At 27.6% G+C, this 20,691-nt stretch overlaps 4 protein-coding genes across 4 annotated transcripts; 3 read left to right on the forward strand and 1 right to left on the reverse strand.

Annotated features, from left to right (window-relative positions):
- Positions 1–6,141: 6,141 nt before the first annotated feature.
- LOC116804746 (NADH-ubiquinone oxidoreductase chain 5-like) lies at positions 6,142–7,966 on the reverse strand. The gene is given in 1 exon segment (XM_044007884.1): positions 6,142–7,966. A coding segment is annotated over 1 exon segment (1,038 nt). The 5' UTR covers positions 7,952–7,966; the 3' UTR covers positions 6,142–6,913.
- A 2,301-nt stretch (positions 7,967–10,267) lies between these two features.
- Positions 10,268–11,441, forward strand: LOC26527188 (cytochrome b-like). The gene is given in 1 exon segment (XM_044007885.1): positions 10,268–11,441. A coding segment is annotated over 1 exon segment (819 nt). The 5' UTR covers positions 10,268–10,304; the 3' UTR covers positions 11,124–11,441.
- A 4,473-nt stretch (positions 11,442–15,914) lies between these two features.
- On the forward strand, positions 15,915–18,891 carry LOC26527453 (NADH-ubiquinone oxidoreductase chain 2-like). Its single transcript, XM_044007887.1, is given in 2 exon segments — positions 15,915–15,919; positions 16,079–18,891. Coding segments are annotated over 2 exon segments (972 nt in total). The 3' UTR covers positions 17,046–18,891.
- A 59-nt stretch (positions 18,892–18,950) lies between these two features.
- On the forward strand, positions 18,951–20,630 carry LOC122756963 (cytochrome c oxidase subunit 2-like). The gene is given in 1 exon segment (XM_044007886.1): positions 18,951–20,630. A coding segment is annotated over 1 exon segment (666 nt). The 5' UTR covers positions 18,951–18,965; the 3' UTR covers positions 19,632–20,630.
- The last annotated feature ends 61 nt before the right edge of the window (positions 20,631–20,691 follow it).

The following is a 20,691-nucleotide window of genomic DNA, read 5'->3' on the forward strand; positions in this document are numbered from 1 at the left end:
TCACAAGAACAAGACATTTAACTTTAACTTTATCTTTAGCTTTACCACTATGATTATCATTTATAGTATATGGATGAATTAATCACACACAACACATATTCGCACATTTAGTTCCTCAAGGAACTCCTGCTATTTTAATACCTTTTATAGTATGTATTGAAACTATTAGAAATGTAATCCGACCAGGAACTTTAGCTGTTCGATTAACAGCAAATATAATTTTTTTTTTTTTTTTTTTTTTTTTTTTTGTTGGGCTGAGGTAGGAAAAAATGCTTTATGCACCGTCAGTCATGTCGTCACTTTGACCGGTGTGTCGGACTGCATAACTGCTTACCGACTAAAAAATCCTCCTGTTCTGGGGCTCAAATCCACCTTGGAACCAGGAGATATCCCGCATTAACCTTCAAGGTGGAACCCCATTGTGTGCTCTAAATGAGCGTTGCCTCCTGTGTGCCTGCGTCCAGGTCATACTTCTTCCGCCGCAGAACCTTTTCGGCGAAGTCATAGACTTTTTTCCAAGCGTCTATGCTGCTGCACATTTGCTGTACTAACGTCTCTACTTTGACTTCACCTACTGTTTCTGCCAGGTCGATTCTTTCTTCCGACCATCTTTTGCAATTGAAGAAGGTGTGTTCTGCATCGTCCATTGCATTTTCGCAGTAAATGCAGCTGGATTCGGCAGTTTTCCCCATTTTATTTAGGTACTTTCGAAAGTATCCATGTCCGGAGAGTAGTTGTGTCAAATAGAAAGACGTTTCACCGTGCTTTCTATTTATCCACTGCTCCAGATCGGGGATTATTTTAGCGGTCCATCTTCCATACCTTTCGCATGACCATCTCGCCTTCCACGAGACTATGGTTTGCTGTCGTATGCTCTTTGCCGCATGTTCTGAGTATTCTCCTCTTTGACGAAGATTCCATATTTTTTTTGCGCTCTTGGGCAAGCAAGTCAACCGGTATGACTGCTGCTATCACAGTCACGGCCGCCCCGGAGACTGTGCGGTACGCCGATGTTATCCTTAAGGCTGCTCTTCGTTGCACAGCTAGCATCGGTTTTCGCCTTACATTCGCCTCTAAGGTATCCGCCCATACTTCACTGCCATATAGCAGTATTGCATTTGTCGCTTCCATGAGGAGTCTCCGTTTTCCTGCCGTCGGGCCGTCAACGTTTGCCATCAGTCTACTCAGAGACCCCGTTGCTGTCGCTGTTTTCCGCGTGGCATACTTCAGCTGTTCCCAGAAGGTAAGTTTACTGTCCAGCCTAACGCCTAGATAGTTCACTGTCCTCTGCGTCCTTATCAGGTTTCCGCTTACTCGCATCTCTATTTCGGTTGGGATCTGCTTCCCCGTGAACAGAAGTAGCTCTGTTTTATGGGTGGCAAGCTCCAATCCTCGAGAGCTGAGCCATGTCTGTGTGCGGATCATGACTTGGGTAAGTCTCTTTTGGGCCTCTATGGTGTTTCTGGCAGTAATGACGGCTGCGATATCATCGGCATAACCAATAAGGAAGGTGTCTTCAGGCATTTCCAGTCTTAGGATGTCGTCGTAGCTGATATTCCACAGGTCTGGTCCCAGGATTGACCCCTGTGCAGCTCCTCCAGTTACTCTGTATCGTTTTGTTCCAGTTTGCGTGGAGTACAGGAGTATTCGATCCTGCAAATAGCTCCTGATCATATTCATGAGGTACTCCGGTATCTGGAAGCGGTGTTCCAAGGAAGTAAGCATATCAGTCCACCTTACGCTATTAAAGGCGTTTTTAACGTCCAGCGTTGCTAACAGAACAACTGGGCGCGAGTATGCATTTCCTCTTTGCGTAGCTCTGGCTGCCTGAACCACTTCATCGATAGCTCCCATTGTGGATTTTCCAGCTCTGAACCCATGTTGCCTAGGGCTAAGTCCTCCAGCAGCCTCTACTGCTGCGAGTAGTCTAGGTCTTATGAGCTTTTCTAAAAGCTTCCCAGCTGTGTTTAACATACACAATGGGCGATAAGCCGAGGGTGTGTTGGGATCGCCTTTGCCTTTGCTAATGAGCACCAGTCTCTGTTCTTTCCACGCTTCTGGGAATATCCTTTCTTTTAGACATGCGTTATACATCCTAAGTAGAAAAGTGGGACGTCCTGATGCTATCACCTTCAGTATCTCTGCCGGTATATTATCTGGTCCCGGCGCTTTCTTGTTCTTCAGGGAGAGAGCTGCAATGTTGAGTTCTTCCTCGGTGAAATCTGGGACTGAACCATCGAGCTCTACGGGTGCTCGCTCATGCGCCTCGTGGATGTGTGCTGGAAATAGTGTTTCCACTATGTGATCCATCGTGTCATCATCCACGTTTGGCACTGCTCCGTAGTTTCTCAGCTTTTTCATGACTATCTTGTAGCCAAGTCCCCAAGGGTCTTTATTTATATCTTTGCAGAGCTCTTTCCACTTGTCATGCTTACTGCGTGTGATAGCAATCGACAGTTCTTTTCTCGCAATCTTGGCTGCTAACGCTTCCGTCGTGAAATTTCCAGAACGTCGTGCCCTTGTTAGCCTTCTTCTACATTGTATGCATACTTTCCTTTTTTCTGCAATATCGTGGTTCCACCAGTACGCCTGTCGTCTACCTCCGTGTTTGCTGTGCGTTTTTGGCATCGATACGTTACACGCTCTTTCCATAGCGGTTAGGCTTCTTTCGACCACTTGCTTCGACGTCAATGTACCGTCGAACTGTCGTTCTCGCCTATCTAATTCGGCTAGTAGTTTGCCTGTATCCACCTTACTTATGTCCCATCTATGAGAAGTCTTTCTTGAGTATGATGGGTGGTTTTGCTGACTGGTATTTTGAAGTCATATGATATATACTCGTGATCACTTCCCGTGAAGTCATCGAGTATCTTCCAGTCCTTTATCCGATCTACGATGTGTTCGGATCCAAAGGTTACGTCAGGTATTGTGCCTTCACATCCCGGCCTATGGAAGGTAGGTCTGCTTCCGCGGTTTGCTACCACTAACCCGGACCTAGCGGCCATATCCATAATTTTTCGTCCTCTAGAGTTAGTAGACGACATTCCCCAGTCCACTGCTCGTGCATTCAGATCGCCTGCCACAATGAAGGGCTGCCGTCGATCCACGAGGAGATCCTCGATTGCATCGAGTTTATTCTGGAAGGTGCTTATGTCATCGCTAGGGGTTAGGTAGCAACTGACTACTGCGACTTCTCTGAAGCGTGCGTAGACGTAGCAGTTTCCCATCTTGCTTTCTAGTGGCTGTTGTCCACTACTACTGGGGGATCCATATGGCCGCAGTCTTGGTGTCGTCCTCTAACCAAACTCCGTTCTCTTTTCGCTTATATTGCTCACTGATGATCACTACATCTATAGCATGTTCTGCTACTATATGTGTCAAAAGTGCATCTGCCGTTTTGCTCCGGTGTAGATTACCTTGGAGAATTTTCAACATTTTGCTGTAGTTTGTCGTGTGCTTGGGCATTTCTGCGATCCCGGCATGTTATCGACAGAAGTACGCCCCGCATCCGTGCAAATGCAGCATTTTGGTGGTTTTTTGCAGTCTTTCATCTTGTGACCTGATTCACCACATCTAATGCAGATGCCACCACCACTTCTGTCCGGTCCTGTGCAGTTGGTCTGCAGATGGCCGACCCCGAAGCATCTGTAGCATCTGCGGATGGGTTGACACATCCTGGGCCTTGCCCTGACAAAACCAATTTTAATGTCTGAGCTCAGCAACGTCTCCGCTAATTGGCTTTCTAAAGTTACAAAGGCCCTTACTTGCTCTCGACTGTTTGGGGCAGTGACTTTTATGCGCAAGTCCACTGATGAATTATCAAGGACTTGTCGCACTGCCTCAGCCACCTCAGACTCTACAGTTAGTGAGTCTAGATCTCGGATCTCCACTGTCGCTGTAGGCTTTAACTCGGCTACCGTAGCTGTTTTTTAACGGTAGCCTTTAGTATTTCAACTAGTTCTGGATGTAACTTTTCCCCTCTGCTCAGTTCTACAAGGAGTGCCCCGGATCGGGTTTTCTTTATGCCTCTCACGTTTGCCTTTTCGTCTTGTTGGATTGTGCTGCGTATGTTTCGTAAAACATCTACGTAGCTTTGTCCACTTTCATGTTTTATGAGGACTGCTTCTGAACGGGGAGGTTTCTTCTTCTCTTTTTTGCTGGTTGTTTTACTACTTTCGGCTTTTCTGCGGGTGCCGAAGTAGTCTTTTCCGCTCTTTGTTTCAAAGTCCCTTTTCTGGTGACTTTTTGCCACAAGTTCTGTTGTCCCTTGCAAAGTTTTTTGCCGGACTCAGACTCTAGGGGGCTAGAGGCTTGTCTCTTTTGAATGGTAGGTGTTTCTACCGTTTCCAAGATCCGTGCGTCTGCTGCTGGTTCTAATTATATAATTGCTGGACATCTTTTATTAACATTATTGGGTAATACAGGACCTTCAATATCATATATTTTAGTAACATTTTTATTAGTCGGCCAAATTGCCCTCTTAATTTTAGAATCAGCTGTAGCTATAATTTAATCATTTTTTTTTTTATTTTTTTTAACTTTTTTAACAAAAAAAAAATTTTTTTTTTTTAAAATATATACATACCCCACCCCCTTTTTTTTTTTTTAAAATAACCCCCCTCCCCCAAACAGGAGCTATTGGAGCTATAACAACTGTTTCAGGAATAGTAAAATGATTCCATCAATATGATACATCATTATTTTTATTAGGTAATATTATCACAATTCTCACTGTTTATCAATGATGACGAGATGTATCACGAGAAGGAACATACCAAGGATTACATACTTACGCTGTTACTATTGGGTTACGATGAGGAATAATTTTATTTATTTTATCAGAAGTTTTATTTTTTGTAAGTTTTTTTTGAGCATTTTTTCACAGAAGTTTATCCCCAGCTATTGAATTAGGAGCCTCATGACCTCCTATAGGAATTGTTTCATTTAATCCTTTCCAAATTCCTTTATTAAACACAGCAATTTTGTTAACATCAGGAGTTACTGTCACATGAGCTCATCATAGTTTAATAGAAGGTAATCATTCACAAACTACTCAAGGTTTATTTTTTACAGTATTATTAGGAATTTATTTTACAATTTTACAAGCGTATGAATATATTGAAGCTCCTTTTACAATTGCCGATTCTGTTTATGGCTCAACATTTTTTATAGCAACTGGATTTCACGGAATCCATGTTTTAATTGGAACAACTTTCTTATTAATTTGTTTATTACGGCATTTAAATAATCATTTTTCAAAAAATCACCATTTTGGATTTGAAGCAGCTGCTTGATATTGACATTTTGTTGATGTTGTGTGATTATTTTTATATATCACAATTTACTGATGAGGAGGATAATTAAACTTTAATTATCTATATAGTATAAAAGTATATTTGACTTCCAATCATAAGGTCTATTAATAATAGTATAGATAATTTTTTCAATTATTTTAACCGCAACAATTATCATAATAATTTCATTTATTGTCATACTATTAGCTTCAATTTTATCAAAAAAAACTTTAGTTGATCGAGAAAAAAGCTCTCCTTTTGAATGTGGATTTGACCCAAAATCATCATCACGTCTACCTTTTTCTTTACGATTTTTTTAATCACAATTATTTTTTTAATTTTTGATGTAGAAATTGCTTTAATTTTACCAATAATTATTATTTTTAAATTTTCAAACTTATTAATTTGAACTACAACTTCAATTATTTTTATTTTAATTCTATTAATTGGACTCTACCATGAATGAAATCAAGGTATATTAAATTGATCAAATTAATAAAGGGTTGTAGTTAAGTATAACATTTGATTTGCATTCAAAAAGTATTGAATTATTCAATCTACCTTATTAAAGAATATGAAGCGATTTATTGCAATTAGTTTCGACCTAATTTTAGGTAATTATACCCTTATTCTTTAATTGAAGCCAAAAAGAGGCTTATCACTGTTAATGATAAAATTGAGAACTATCTCCAATTAAGGAAGTGTGGTGTTCAAGTAAAAGCTGCTAACTTTTTTCTTTTAATGGTTAAATTCCATTTACACTTCTATTTATATAGTTTAAAACAAAACATTACATTTTCATTGTAAAAATAAATTTCTTTATTTTATAAATTACTAATAACAATTCATAGAATGTTCAAAGATTAAAAAATCTCCATAACATCTTCAGTGTTATACTCTAAATATAAGCTATTTGAACTTATAAAAGAATTAAAAATCTTAATAAAATTAAAATTCATAACACAAATAATATCAAATAAATTTTTAATCTATTATTATGTATTAAAAGTAATATTTGTGAATAATTTACTAACTTTTTGTATAAATATTGCCCCCCAAAATATTCTGACCAACCTTGATCAAAACTTTTATAAACAACTTGACCATAATTTAAAGGAAAACAAATAATACCATAAGTTCTAATAAAAGGTATAAATCATATTGAACCTATAAAAACTGACAAGTTATAAAATTTATGAGATTTATTTACTCTATACAAATTTCTTAAAGAAATTATATAACCAATTAACCCTCCTGAAATACAAACAAACAAAGTTAATATTTTTATATTAATAGGTAAACAAACTATATCTGGGGTAGAAAAAATTAATCAATTTAATATACTTCCTCCAATAATTCTTATAAATAATAACCCCAATATACCTCGTAATATAATTCAACCTTCATCATTTAATATATTTAATCTTCTACAATTTAAATCTCCAGTTATTGAATAAAAAACTAAACGAAAAGAATAACACACTGTTAAACCAGTAGAAAAAAAGTATAAAAAAAAAGAAAATATATTAATATTTCTTATTCTTACAATTTCTAAAATTAAATCTTTCGAATAAAATCCGGCTAAAAATGGTATACCACAAAGAGCTAAATTTGAAACATTAAAACAAGCAGAAGTTAATGGTATATGAATTCTTAACCCCCCCCATTAATCGAATATCTTGCGAATTATTTATATTATGAATAATAGCCCCTGCACATATAAATAATAATGCTTTAAATAAAGCGTGAGTTAATAAATGAAATATAGCTAATTTATAAAAACCTATTGATAAAATTCTTATTATTAAACCTAATTGTCTTAATGTTGATAAAGCAATAATTTTTTTTAAATCAAATTCAAAATTAGCCCCCAAACCAGCTATAAATATTGTTAACCCCGATAATAAAAGCAAAAATTGACCTAATAATGAATTTCTTAATAAAATATTAAATCGAATTAATAAATAAACCCCAGCTGTAACTAAAGTAGACGAATGAACTAAAGCAGAAACAGGAGTTGGAGCAGCTATCGCAGCGGGTAATCATGAAGAAAATGGAATTTGTGCTCTCTTAGTTATAGCAGCTAATATAACTAAAACACCAATAATATTTATTTCAAATTCATTTTGCATAATTTCTAAATAAAAAATATAGTTTCATCTCCCATAATTTAATATTCATGCAATTGCTAATAATAAAGCTACATCTCCAATTCGATTAGACAAAGCAGTTAATATACCAGCATTATAAGATTTAATATTTTGAAAATAAATAACTAAACAATAAGAAACAAGACCTAAACCATCTCATCCTAATAGAATACTAATTAAATTAGGACTAATAATTAATAATATTATAGATATAACAAATATTAAAACTAATATAATAAAACGATTAATATTAATATCAGCTCTTATATATTCTTTTCTGTAATAAATTACTAAAGAAGCAATTATTAAAACAAATGATATAAATAGTAAACTTATTCAATCAAATAAAAAAGTTATAACAATTGAAATCGAATTTAATGAAACTAACTCTCATTCAATAAAATAAATTATATCATTTAATAAAAAATTTAAACTCAAAATAAAACATACAATTCTAACAGAAATTAAATTTATAAATGCAATTCTACAAATTGATAAATATTTCATGATCTAAAATGATTTTATCATATCACTAACACCACAAATTAGTATTTTTTGTTAAACTATTTAAATATAATCATGAAAAACATAAGTCACTCTTTAAAATTAATAAATTTAAAGGTAATCAATGTAATAATAATAATAAATATTCACGAATTTTACCATTTCTAAAAGCATAAGCCCCAGAAAAAATTTTACCATGTTGACTAAATGAATATAAATATAAAGTGTAAGCTGCACTAAAAAAAGATAACAAAGAAAGTATAATTATTGAAATTCAAGACCAAGAAACAATTCTATTTAATAAAGAAATTTCTCCTAATAAATTTAATGTAGGAGGAGCTGCTATATTAGCCGAACTTAATAAAAATCACCATAATGCTATTGCTGGTATAAAGTTTAATATACCCTTATTAATTAATAAACTTCGTCTTCCTAACCGTTCATAAGAAATATTAGCTAAACAAAATAAACCAGATGAACATAATCCATGAGCAATTATTAATCTATAAGAACCATTTATCCCTCAATAAGTTATTGTTAATAAACCAGCTAATACAATTCCTATATGAGCGACAGAAGAATAAGCAATTAAAGATTTTAAATCAGTTTGCCGCAAACATACTAAACTTACTAAAACTCCTCCAACTAATCTAATTCTAACTCAAATAAATCTATATTTTAAATTTATTAATTGTATAACACTTAACACTCGCAACATACCATAACCCCCTAATTTTAATATAATACCTGCTAAAATTATAGAACCCGAAACAGGAGCTTCAACATGGGCTTTTGGTAACCATAAGTGAACTAAAAATATTGGCATTTTTACTAAAAATGCTGATATTAAACAAAAATATAATAAATCATAATTAAATATATAATTATTTAATAAATAAAAATTTATAGTTCCTGTTTTATTTATTAAATAAAAAATACCGATTAATATAGGCAAAGAAACTAATAAAGTATAAAATAATAAATAAATTCCTGCTTGTAAACGTTCAGGCTGATACCCTCATCCTAAAATTAAAAATAAAGTAGGAATTAATCTTCTTTCAAAAAATAAATAAAATATAAATAAATTTATTCTTCTAAAAGTTAAAACTAAAAACATTAATAAAACTAAAATATTAAATAAAAATAATTTTTCATAATTATTATATTTATTAATATTTTCTCTTGCTATAATTATAAGGGCACAAATCCAAAATGATAATAAAATCAACCCATAAGATAACATATCTCTTCCTAAAAAATAAGAAATTCTTATCCAATAATTTAAAAAATTATTTATTAATAATAAAACAAAACTTATAAAAAATAATAAAATTTGTACCATTCAAAATATATTATTTATAAAACAAATAGGTCTTAAAAAATAAAAAAAAAAATTAATTTTAACATTATATAATTCTAAATGATTGAAAATAATCATTACCATGAGTTCGAATTATTGAAACTAAAATTGATAGCCCTAAAGCACCTTCACATACACTAAAAGTTAAAAATATTATACTAAAATAATTTTCATAATTTAATAAATTTAAATAAATAAATAAAAAATAAAATAAACTTAATACAATAAATTCTAAACTTAATAATATTGAAAGTAAATGTTTTCGATTAGAAACAAAACAAAATAAACCAAAAATAAATAAAATTATTGGCAAAATTCAATACAAAATTATAATCATTAGTTTTAATAGTTTAATAAAAACATTGGTCTTGTAAATCAAAAATAAGATTTTTTCTTTTAAAACTTCAAGAAAAAAGAATTTCTTTTTCATTAATCCCCAAAATTAATATTTTACATAAACTATTTCTTGATATTCTTCAATTAATTCTTTACTCAATAATTTTTTTAACATCAATTATTTTTATTAATATAATTCACCCATTAGCTTTAGGTTTAACACTTTTAATCCAAACAATTTTAATTTCTCTAGTAACTGGGTTAATAACAAAAACATTTTGATTTTCTTATATTTTATTTTTAATTTTTTTAGGGGGAATATTAGTTTTATTTATTTATGTAACATCATTGGCATCAAATGAAATATTTAATTTATCATTAAAATTAACTTTAACATGTTTAATTATATTTATTCTAAGAATTTTTATCATCTTATTAATTGATAAAAATTATTTAACTTTCTATATTCAAAATAACGAAATACAAAATATTCCTAATATACATTCTTTTTTTTTGAGAAAATTCTTTATCTTTAAATAAACTTTATAATTTTCCTACTAATTTTGTAACAATTTTATTAATAAATTATTTATTAATTACATTAATTGTTATTGTAAAAATTACAAAATTATTTAAAGGACCTCTTCGTCTAATAAACTAATGAATAAACCTTTACGAACTTCACATCCTTTATTTAAAATTGCTAATAATGCTTTAGTTGATTTACCCGCACCTATTAATATCTCTTCATGATGAAATTTTGGATCCTTATTAGGGTTATGTTTAATTATTCAAATTTTAACAGGTTTATTTTTAGCTATACACTATACAGCTGATGTAAATATAGCATTTAATAGAGTTAACCATATTTGCCGAGACGTAAATTATGGATGATTATTACGAACTATACACGCTAATGGAGCCTCTTTCTTTTTTATTTGTATTTACTTACATGTAGGACGAGGAATTTACTATGGTTCTTATTTATTTACACCAACTTGAATAATTGGTGTAATTATTTTATTTTTAGTGATAGGAACTGCTTTTATAGGTTACGTTTTACCTTGAGGACAAATATCTTTTTGAGGAGCAACAGTTATTACAAATTTATTGTCTGCCGTTCCTTATCTCGGAATAGACTTAGTTCAATGAATTTGAGGAGGGTTCGCAGTTGATAACGCTACTTTAACACGATTTTTTACATTTCATTTTATTTTACCTTTTATTGTTTTAGCTATAACAATAATTCATTTATTATTTTTACACCAAACAGGATCAAATAACCCAATTGGGTTAAATTCAAATACAGATAAAATTCCATTTCACCCTTATTTTACATATAAGGATATTGTAGGATTTATTATTATAATTTTCGCTTTAATTTCTTTAATTTTGATTAACCCAAATTTATTAGGAGACCCTGATAATTTTATCCCAGCTAACCCTTTAGTAACTCCAGCTCATATCCAACCTGAATGATATTTTTTATTTGCTTACGCTATTTTACGATCAATTCCTAATAAATTAGGAGGAGTAATTGCCTTAGTTCTTTCTATTGCTATTTTAATAATTTTACCTTTTTATCATTTAAGTAAATTTCGAGGAATCCAATTTTACCCAATTAATCAAATTTTATTTTGAATTATAGTAGTCACAGTAATTTTATTAACTTGAATCGGAGCACGACCAGTTGAAGAACCTTATGTTTTAATTGGACAAATTTTAACCGTAATTTATTTTTTGTATTATTTAATTAACCCTCTTGTTAACAAATGATGAGATAATTTATTAAATTAAGTTAATGAGCTTGAATAAGCATATGTTTTGAAAACATAAGATAGAAATTTTATTTTCTATTAACTTTACTAATTATAATTCATAACAATAAAGAAAATAATAAAATTTTAAACCCAATAAAAAATATCAAATAATTTAAAGAAAATGATAAAAAACATTTTCAAGCTAAATATATTAATTTATCATAACGAAATCGAGGTAAAGTTCCACGAACTCAAATAAAAACAAAAGAAATAAATATTAATTTTAAATAAAAAATTAAATTAAAAACATCACACCCTAAAAAAATTACACAAAACAATATTCTTATAAATAAAATTCTTGCATACTCAGCCAAAAAAATTAACGCAAATCCTCCTCTTCTATATTCCACATTAAACCCTGAAACTAATTCAGATTCTCCTTCTGCAAAATCAAAAGGAGTTCGATTAGTTTCAGCCAAAGAAATAGTAAGTCAAACTAGTGCTATAGGAAATAAAATAAATAAAAATCAAATATAAATTTGGTAGTAATAAAAATACAAAAAATTATAACTTCCAATTAAAAAAATAAAAGATAATAAAATTAAAGCCAATCTAACTTCATAAGAAATAGTTTGAGCTACCGCCCGTAATCCTCCTAATAAAGCATAATTTGAATTAGAAGATCAACCAGCTACTATCACAGTATAAACTCCTAAACTTGTACAACATAAAAAAAATAACCCCCCCAAATTAAATGAATATAATTTAACAAAAAAAGGCATACATATTCATACAACTAAAGACAAAAATAATGATAAAATTGGAGAAATATAATATCTTAAATAATTTGATAACAAAGGGTAAGTTTGTTCTTTTGTAAATAATTTAATTGCATCACAAAAAGGTTGAGGAATTCCTATTAACCCAACTTTATTTGGTCCTTTTCGAATTTGAATATAACCTAAAACTTTACGTTCCAATAAAGTTAAAAAAGCTACTCTCACAAGAACACAAATAATAATTAATAAACTTCCAATTAAAGATATAACTAATTCTATATAAAACAAGTACTATTTGTAAATAATATTACATTAATAAATTCTAAATTTATTGCACTAATCTGCCAAAATAGCGTTATAATTAATAATATTCTTTTTTAAAAATATAATTATTTTAATATTTGGTCCTTTCGTACTAAAATATTAGAATTTTTTAAAGATAGAAACCAACCTGGCTTACGCCGGTTTGAACTCAGATCATGTAAGAATTTAAAAGTCGAACAGACTTAAAATTTGAACGGCTACACCCAAAATTATATCTTAATCCAACATCGAGGTCGCAATCTTTTTTATCGATAAGAACTCTCCAAAAAAATTACGCTGTTATCCCTAAAGTAACTTAATTTTTTAATCACTATTAATGGATCAATTGTTCATAAATTAATGATTTTTAAAAATTAAAAGTTTTTTAAATTTTAATATCACCCCAATAAAATATTTTAATTTATTATAATAAAAATAATCTTTATAATTAAAATAAATAAAATATAAAGATTTATAGGGTCTTCTCGTCTTTTAAATAAATTTTAGCTTTTTGACTAAAAAATAAAATTCTAAAAAAAATTAAAATGAAACAGTTAATATCTCGTCCAACCGTTCATTCCAGCCTTCAATTAAAAGACTAATGATTATGCTACCTTTGCACAGTTAAAATACTGCGGCCATTTAAAATTTCAGTGGGCAGGTTAGACTTTAAATTTAATTCAAAAAGACATGTTTTTGTTAAACAGGCGAATATTATTTTTGCCGAATTCTTTACATAAACTTTTCATTTTAATTTATTAATACAATAAAATATACTAATTTTATCATTATTACTTAATTTTAAAAATTAAAATTAATATTTCAATAAATAATTAAAATATAATAAATAATTTACTGTATAAAATAAATTATAACATAATTTTAAATATTTGCTAATTCTAAGCATATATTTATTAAATTTATTTATTATTTATAAAAATTTATTTTATAGCTTATCCCATAAAATATTAAATTTATAAATCATTAAATTAAAAAAATCTATTTAATAAATTTATAAATTCTGAATTAAATTCATTTCTTGAAAAACTAGATACCTTTAAAAACGAATAACATTTCATTTCTAATATAATATTAAAAATAATTTTATCACATTAACTTTTATATTATATTAACTCTTTTAAAATCGAGAAAAATATTTTTTATATTTTTTATTTAATAAACACTGATACACAAGGTACAATAAATTAAATTTTCTTTTAAAATAATAATTTTTCAAATTATTTCAATTTTCTTTTACAATACTATTAAACTATAATTAAATTTATTTTTTCTTTAAACAATACTAAAACTTTTTATTATAAAATTATTTTTAATATTTTACAAAAAAATTAATAAAATTAATAAATAAAATCTAATCAATTTATATTGATTTGCACAAAAATCTTTTCAATGTAAATGAAATGCTTTACTGAATAAGCTTTAAATTGTCATTCTAGATACACTTTCCAGTACATCTACTATGTTACGACTTATCTTACCTTAATAATAAGAGCGACGGGCGATGTGTACATATTTTAGAGCTAAAATCAAATTATTAATCTTTATAATTTTACAACCAAATCCACCTTCAAAAATTTTTTCATAATTTTATCCGTTTAAATAAATTTATTGTAACCCATTATTACTTAAACATAAGCTACACCTTGATCTGATATAAATTTTAATAAAAATTATTGAATATTATTATTCTTATAAAATATTCTGATAACGACGGTATATAAACTGGTTACAAATTTAAGTAAGGTCCATCGTGGATTATCGATTACAAAACAGGTTCCTCTGGATAGACTAAAATACCGCCAAATTTTTTAAGTTTCAAGAACATAACTATTACTACTTAAATATTAATATTTACATTTTAAATAATAGGGTATCTAATCCTAGTTTTTTATTAAAATTTGCAAGCTTCAATTATTTAATTTCTAAAAAATTTAAATTTAAAATTTCACTTAATAAATTTAATTATATTTAAAATAAACCAATTTAACTTTTACTAAAAAAATTCATTCGTATAATTGGTATAACCGCGATTGCTGGCACCAATTTTATCTATACTCTTTAATATTACTATATCTAAATTTCTTTAATTTATAATATTAATTACTGCGGTTATTAATAATTTATTAATTTTTAAAATTAATAAAATTTCACACAAAAATTTACATATAAATCAAATTAATAACAAATTTTTAAGCCAAAATAAAACTTTAATATATTTATTTAATTTATTATACTTTTTACAAAAATTATAAATTATTTTTATAAATAATTATTATTTATAAAATTAAAAATTGAATATAAATAAAAATTAAATAATTTTTATTAATTACTAAATCTGAAAATAAATATACCCCTTATATACATATATATATATACACATATATTTATTAATTAATTAATAAATTATTTAATTTTATAAAACACTATTTAAATTAATTAAAATAATTTTTTATAGTATTTTATTCTAAAAATTTAATTTATTTTAAAAAATTTTTATTAATCACTAAATCTGAATAAAAAATTATTTCCCCTTACAAATTAATAAATATTTATTTTATAAATTTATCAATTTATTAAAATATTTTTACTAATATATATATATATATTTCAACACATACTTATAAAAAATAATATATTTTAGTAAAATTTTTAAAAAAATAATTAAAAAATTTTAATAAATTGTAAAAATTACAAATTAATTCAAAAATTTCAAAAAATTAAATTTTTTATTTTTAAAACTTTATAAAAAATAATTAAAATTAATTTTTTTTTAAAAAAATTATATAATAGCAATAAAATAATTAAATTTAAATAAAAATAATAAACCAAAAAGTATAATAAATTATTAATAATTTATAGACTAACAAAAATCCTTTTTTTTTTTTTTTTTTTTTTTTAAATTTTTAAAAATATAGTTAAAAAGAAAACTAATTTATTTTAAAAAATTTTAAAATTTTTAAAAATTTTTTGTATACTAGTTCTAGATTAATAAATATCTATATATATATAAATATTTAATATATTATTATATGGTTAACATTTATAAAAAAAAATTTCGCAATCCAAAAATGCTTACATATTTAGTAAAAAAAATCTATATTTTAAAGATTTATCTAATAATTCTTTGGATTTATATAAATTTATATAAATATTATAAATTATTATATATTTATATATTTATATATTGTTGAAGATTTATATTATAATATATATCTATATAGAAATTTTTAATTATTTAATTTTAAAAAATACGAAAAAAAAAAACTACTAAAATGTGTTATTAAATTTTAAAAATTACTATATAAAAAAAAAAATTTTTTTAAAAAAAAAAAAAAAAAAAAAAAAAAAAAAAAAACTCTTTTAAAAATGAATTGCCTGATAAAAGGATTACCTTGATAGGGTAAATTATGTAGTATTCTACATTCATTGATACTTTTTGATGTATTTTTTAGAAAGGATTTATATCTAATAGAATTAAACTATTTCTAAAAGTATCAAAAACTTTTGTGCATCGTACACTAAAATATATAAATAAATATTAAAAATTAAATAAAAAGATAAGCTAATTAAGCTACTGGGTTCATACCCCATTTATAAAGGTTTTAATCCTTTTCTTTTTAATTTTTAATAATTCTTCAAAAATTTTATTTACTGCAATAATAATTATTGGAACTTTAATTACAGTAACTGCAAATTCTTGGTTAGGAGCTTGAATAGGTTTAGAAATTAATTTACTATCTTTTATCCCCCTTATAAGAGATAGAAATAATTTAAAATCTACTGAAGCTTCATTAAAATATTTTTTAACCCAAGCTTTAGCTTCTACAGTTTTATTGTTTTCTGTTATTTTATTAATATTAAAAAATAACATAAATTACGAAATTAGTAATTCTTTTATTTCTATAATTATTACATCAACTTTATTGTTAAAAAGAGGGTCAGCTCCGTTTCATTTTTGATTTCCAAATTTAATAGACGGATTAACGTGAATAAATGCTTTACTATTAATAACTTGACAAAAAATTGCACCTTTAATATTAATTTCTTATTTAAATACAAAAAATATTTTATTAATTAGAGTAATTTTGTCAGTCATTGTAGGGGCTATTGGTGGTTTAAACCAAACATCCCTACGAAAATTAATAGCTTATTCTTCTATTAACCATTTAGGATGAATATTAAGAGCATTAATATTAAATGAATCTGTTTGATTAATTTATTTTTTATTTTATTCTTTGCTATCATTTACATTAATTTTTATATTTAATATTTTTAAACTATTTCATTTAAATCAGTTATTTTCTTGGTATTCCTGTAATAAAATTTTAAAATTTGTTTTATTCACAAATTTTTTATCTTTAGGAGGATTACCCCCATTTTTAGGATTTTTGCCAAAATGAATTGTAATTCAACAACTAACTTTTTGTAATCAATATTTTCAATTATTAATTTTATTAGTAACAACATTAATTACACTATTTTTTTATCTACGAATATGTTACTCAGCATTTATACTAAATTATTACGAAATCGTTTGAATAAATAATTCACAAGTAAACAATTTTACTTTAAATTTATTTATATTACTATCATTTTTTTCAATTTTTGGTTTAATTTTTATTTCAATATTTTTTGCTATATTTTAAATTAAGGCTTTAAGTTAAATAAACTCATAGCCTTCAAAGCTGTAAATATAGGTATACCCTTTAAGCCTTAGTAAATTTTACACCTTCAAAATTGCAGTTTGATATCATTATTGACTATAAGACCATAATAATTTTGATTAAGAAGAATAACTCTTATAAATAGATTTACAATCTATCGCCTAAACTTCAGCCACTTAATCGCGACAATGGTTATTCTCAACAAATCACAAAGATATTGGAACTTTATATTTTATTTTCGGAGCTTGAGCTGGAATAGTGGGAACTTCTTTAAGAATTTTAATTCGTGCTGAATTAGGTCATCCAGGTGCACTAATTGGAGATGATCAAATTTATAATGTAATTGTCACAGCACACGCTTTTGTAATAATTTTTTTTATAGTAATACCTATTATAATTGGGGGATTTGGAAATTGACTAGTACCTTTAATACTTGGGGCCCCTGATATGGCATTCCCTCGAATAAATAATATAAGATTTTGACTTTTACCCCCAGCTTTAACTTTATTATTAGTAAGCAGTATAGTTGAAAACGGAGCTGGAACAGGGTGAACTGTCTACCCTCCGCTATCTTCAGGTATTGCCCACGGAGGAGCCTCAGTAGATTTAGCAATTTTTTCTTTACATTTAGCAGGGATTTCTTCTATTTTAGGTGCCGTAAATTTTATTACAACAGTAATTAACATACGATCAACTGGAATTACTCTTGACCGTATGCCTTTATTTGTGTGATCTGTTGTAATTACAGCTTTATTACTACTGTTATCATTACCTGTCTTAGCCGGGGCTATTACAATATTATTAACAGACCGAAATTTAAATACTTCATTTTTTGACCCCGCAGGAGGGGGAGACCCAATTCTTTACCAACATTTATTTTGATTTTTTGGGCACCCAGAAGTATATATTTTGATTTTACCAGGATTTGGAATAATTTCTCATATTATTAGTCAAGAATCAGGTAAAAAGGAAACATTTGGTTCTTTAGGAATAATTTATGCTATACTAGCAATTGGTTTATTAGGATTTATTGTATGAGCTCACCATATATTTACAGTTGGAATAGATGTAGACACACGAGCTTATTTTACATCAGCAACAATAATTATTGCCGTACCTACCGGGATTAAAATTTTTAGTTGATTAGCTACTCTTCACGGAACTCAACTTACATATTCCCCAGCTATTTTATGAGCATTAGGATTTGTATTTTTATTTACAGTTGGTGGATTAACTGGAGTAGTTTTAGCTAATTCTTCTGTTGATATTATTTTACATGACACTTATTATGTAGTAGCTCATTTTCACTATGTTTTATCAATAGGAGCAGTTTTCGCGATTATAGCAGGGTTTATTCATTGATACCCATTATTTACAGGATTAACTCTAAATTCTAAATGATTAAAAAGTCAATTTATTATTATATTTATTGGTGTAAATTTAACATTTTTCCCTCAACATTTTTTAGGATTAGCAGGAATGCCTCGACGATACTCAGATTACCCTGATGCTTATACAACATGAAATGTAATTTCTACTATTGGTTCATCAATTTCATTATTAGGAATTTTATTCTTTTTTTACATTATCTGGGAAAGTTTAGTATCTCAACGCCAAGTTATTTATCCAATTCAATTAAATTCATCAATTGAATGATACCAAAACACTCCCCCCGCTGAACACAGATACTCTGAATTACCTTTATTAACTAATTAATTTATCTAATATGGCAGATTAGTGCAATGGATTTAAGCTCCGTATATAAAGTATTTTACTTTTATTAGAATTTATTTAATGTCAACATGAGCTAATTTAGGTCTCCAAGATAGAGCTTCACCTTTAATAGAACAATTAATTTTTTTTCATGACCACGCTTTATTAATTTTAGTAATAATTACTGTTTTAGTAGGTTATTTAATATTTATACTATTTTTTAACAATTATGTAAATCGATTTTTGTTACATGGTCAATTAATTGAAATAATTTGAACTATTTTACCGGCAATTATTTTGTTATTTATTGCTTTTCCTTCTTTACGATTATTATACCTTTTAGATGAAATTAATGAACCTTCAGTAACTTTAAAAAGAATTGGTCACCAGTGATATTGAAGTTATGAATATTCAGATTTTAATAATATTGAATTTGATTCATATATAATCCCTACTAATGAATTATCAACTGATGGATTCCGTTTATTAGATGTAGATAACCGAATTGTTCTTCCTATAAATTCTCAAATTCGAATTTTAGTGACAGCCGCAGATGTAATTCATTCATGAACAATCCCAGCTTTAGGAGTAAAAGTTGATGGTACTCCAGGACGATTAAATCAAACTAATTTCTTTATAAATCGCCCAGGTTTATTTTATGGACAATGTTCAGAAATTTGCGGAGCAAATCACAGTTTTATACCTATTGTTATTGAAAGAGTACCTATTAATTATTTTATTAAATGAATTTCTAATAATTTAAATTCATCACAAGATGACTGAAAGCAAGTACTGGTCTCTTAAACCATTTTATAGTAAATTAGCAATTACTTCTTGTGAAAAAATTAGTTAAATATGTATAACATTAGTATGTCAAACTAAAATTATTAAATTATTAATATTTTTTAATCCCTCAAATAGCCCCAATTAGATGACTTTTACTATTTTTTATTTTTTCAATTACTTTTATTTTATTCTGTTCTTTAAACTATTACTCTTATCTTCCATCTTCCCCTAAATCTAATGAATTAAAAAATATTAAATTAAATTCAATAAATTGAAAATGATAACAAATTTATTTTCTGTATTTGACCCTTCTGCAATTTTTGGTTTATCATTAAATTGAATTAGAACATTTTTAGGAATTTTAATAATTCCTTCTATTTATTGACTTATGCCTTCTCGATATAATATTTTTTGAAATTCAATTCTTTTAACTCTTCACAAAGAATTTAAAACATTATTAGGACCCTCCGGCCACAACGGTTCAACATTTATTTTTATTTCTTTATTTTCACTTATTTTATTCAATAATTTTATAGGGTTATTTCCGTATATTTTCACAAGAACAAGACATTTAACTTTAACTTTATCTTTAGCTTTACCACTATGATTATCATTTATAGTATATGGATGAATTAACCACACACAGCACATATTCGCACATTTAGTTCCTCAAGGAACTCCTGCTATTTTAATACCTTTTATAGTATGTATTGAAACTATTAGAAATGTAATCCGACCAGGAACTTTAGCTGTTCGATTAACAGCAAATATAATTGCTGGACATCTTTTATTAACATTATTGGGTAATACAGGACCTTCAATATCATATATTTTAGTAACATTTTTATTAGTCGGCCAAATTGCCCTCTTAATTTTAGAATCAGCTGTAGCTATAATTCAATCATATGTATTTGCAGTTTTAAGAACTTTATACTCTAGAGAAGTTAATTAATTTTAAAATGTCTACACATTCAAATCACCCATTTCATCTTGTTGACTACAGCCCATGACCACTAACAGG

This window comes from Drosophila mojavensis, unplaced genomic scaffold (assembly GCF_018153725.1).
Source record: "Drosophila mojavensis isolate 15081-1352.22 unplaced genomic scaffold, ASM1815372v1 contig_197, whole genome shotgun sequence".
In the NCBI taxonomy this organism is placed as follows: Eukaryota; Metazoa; Arthropoda; class Insecta; order Diptera; family Drosophilidae; genus Drosophila; species Drosophila mojavensis.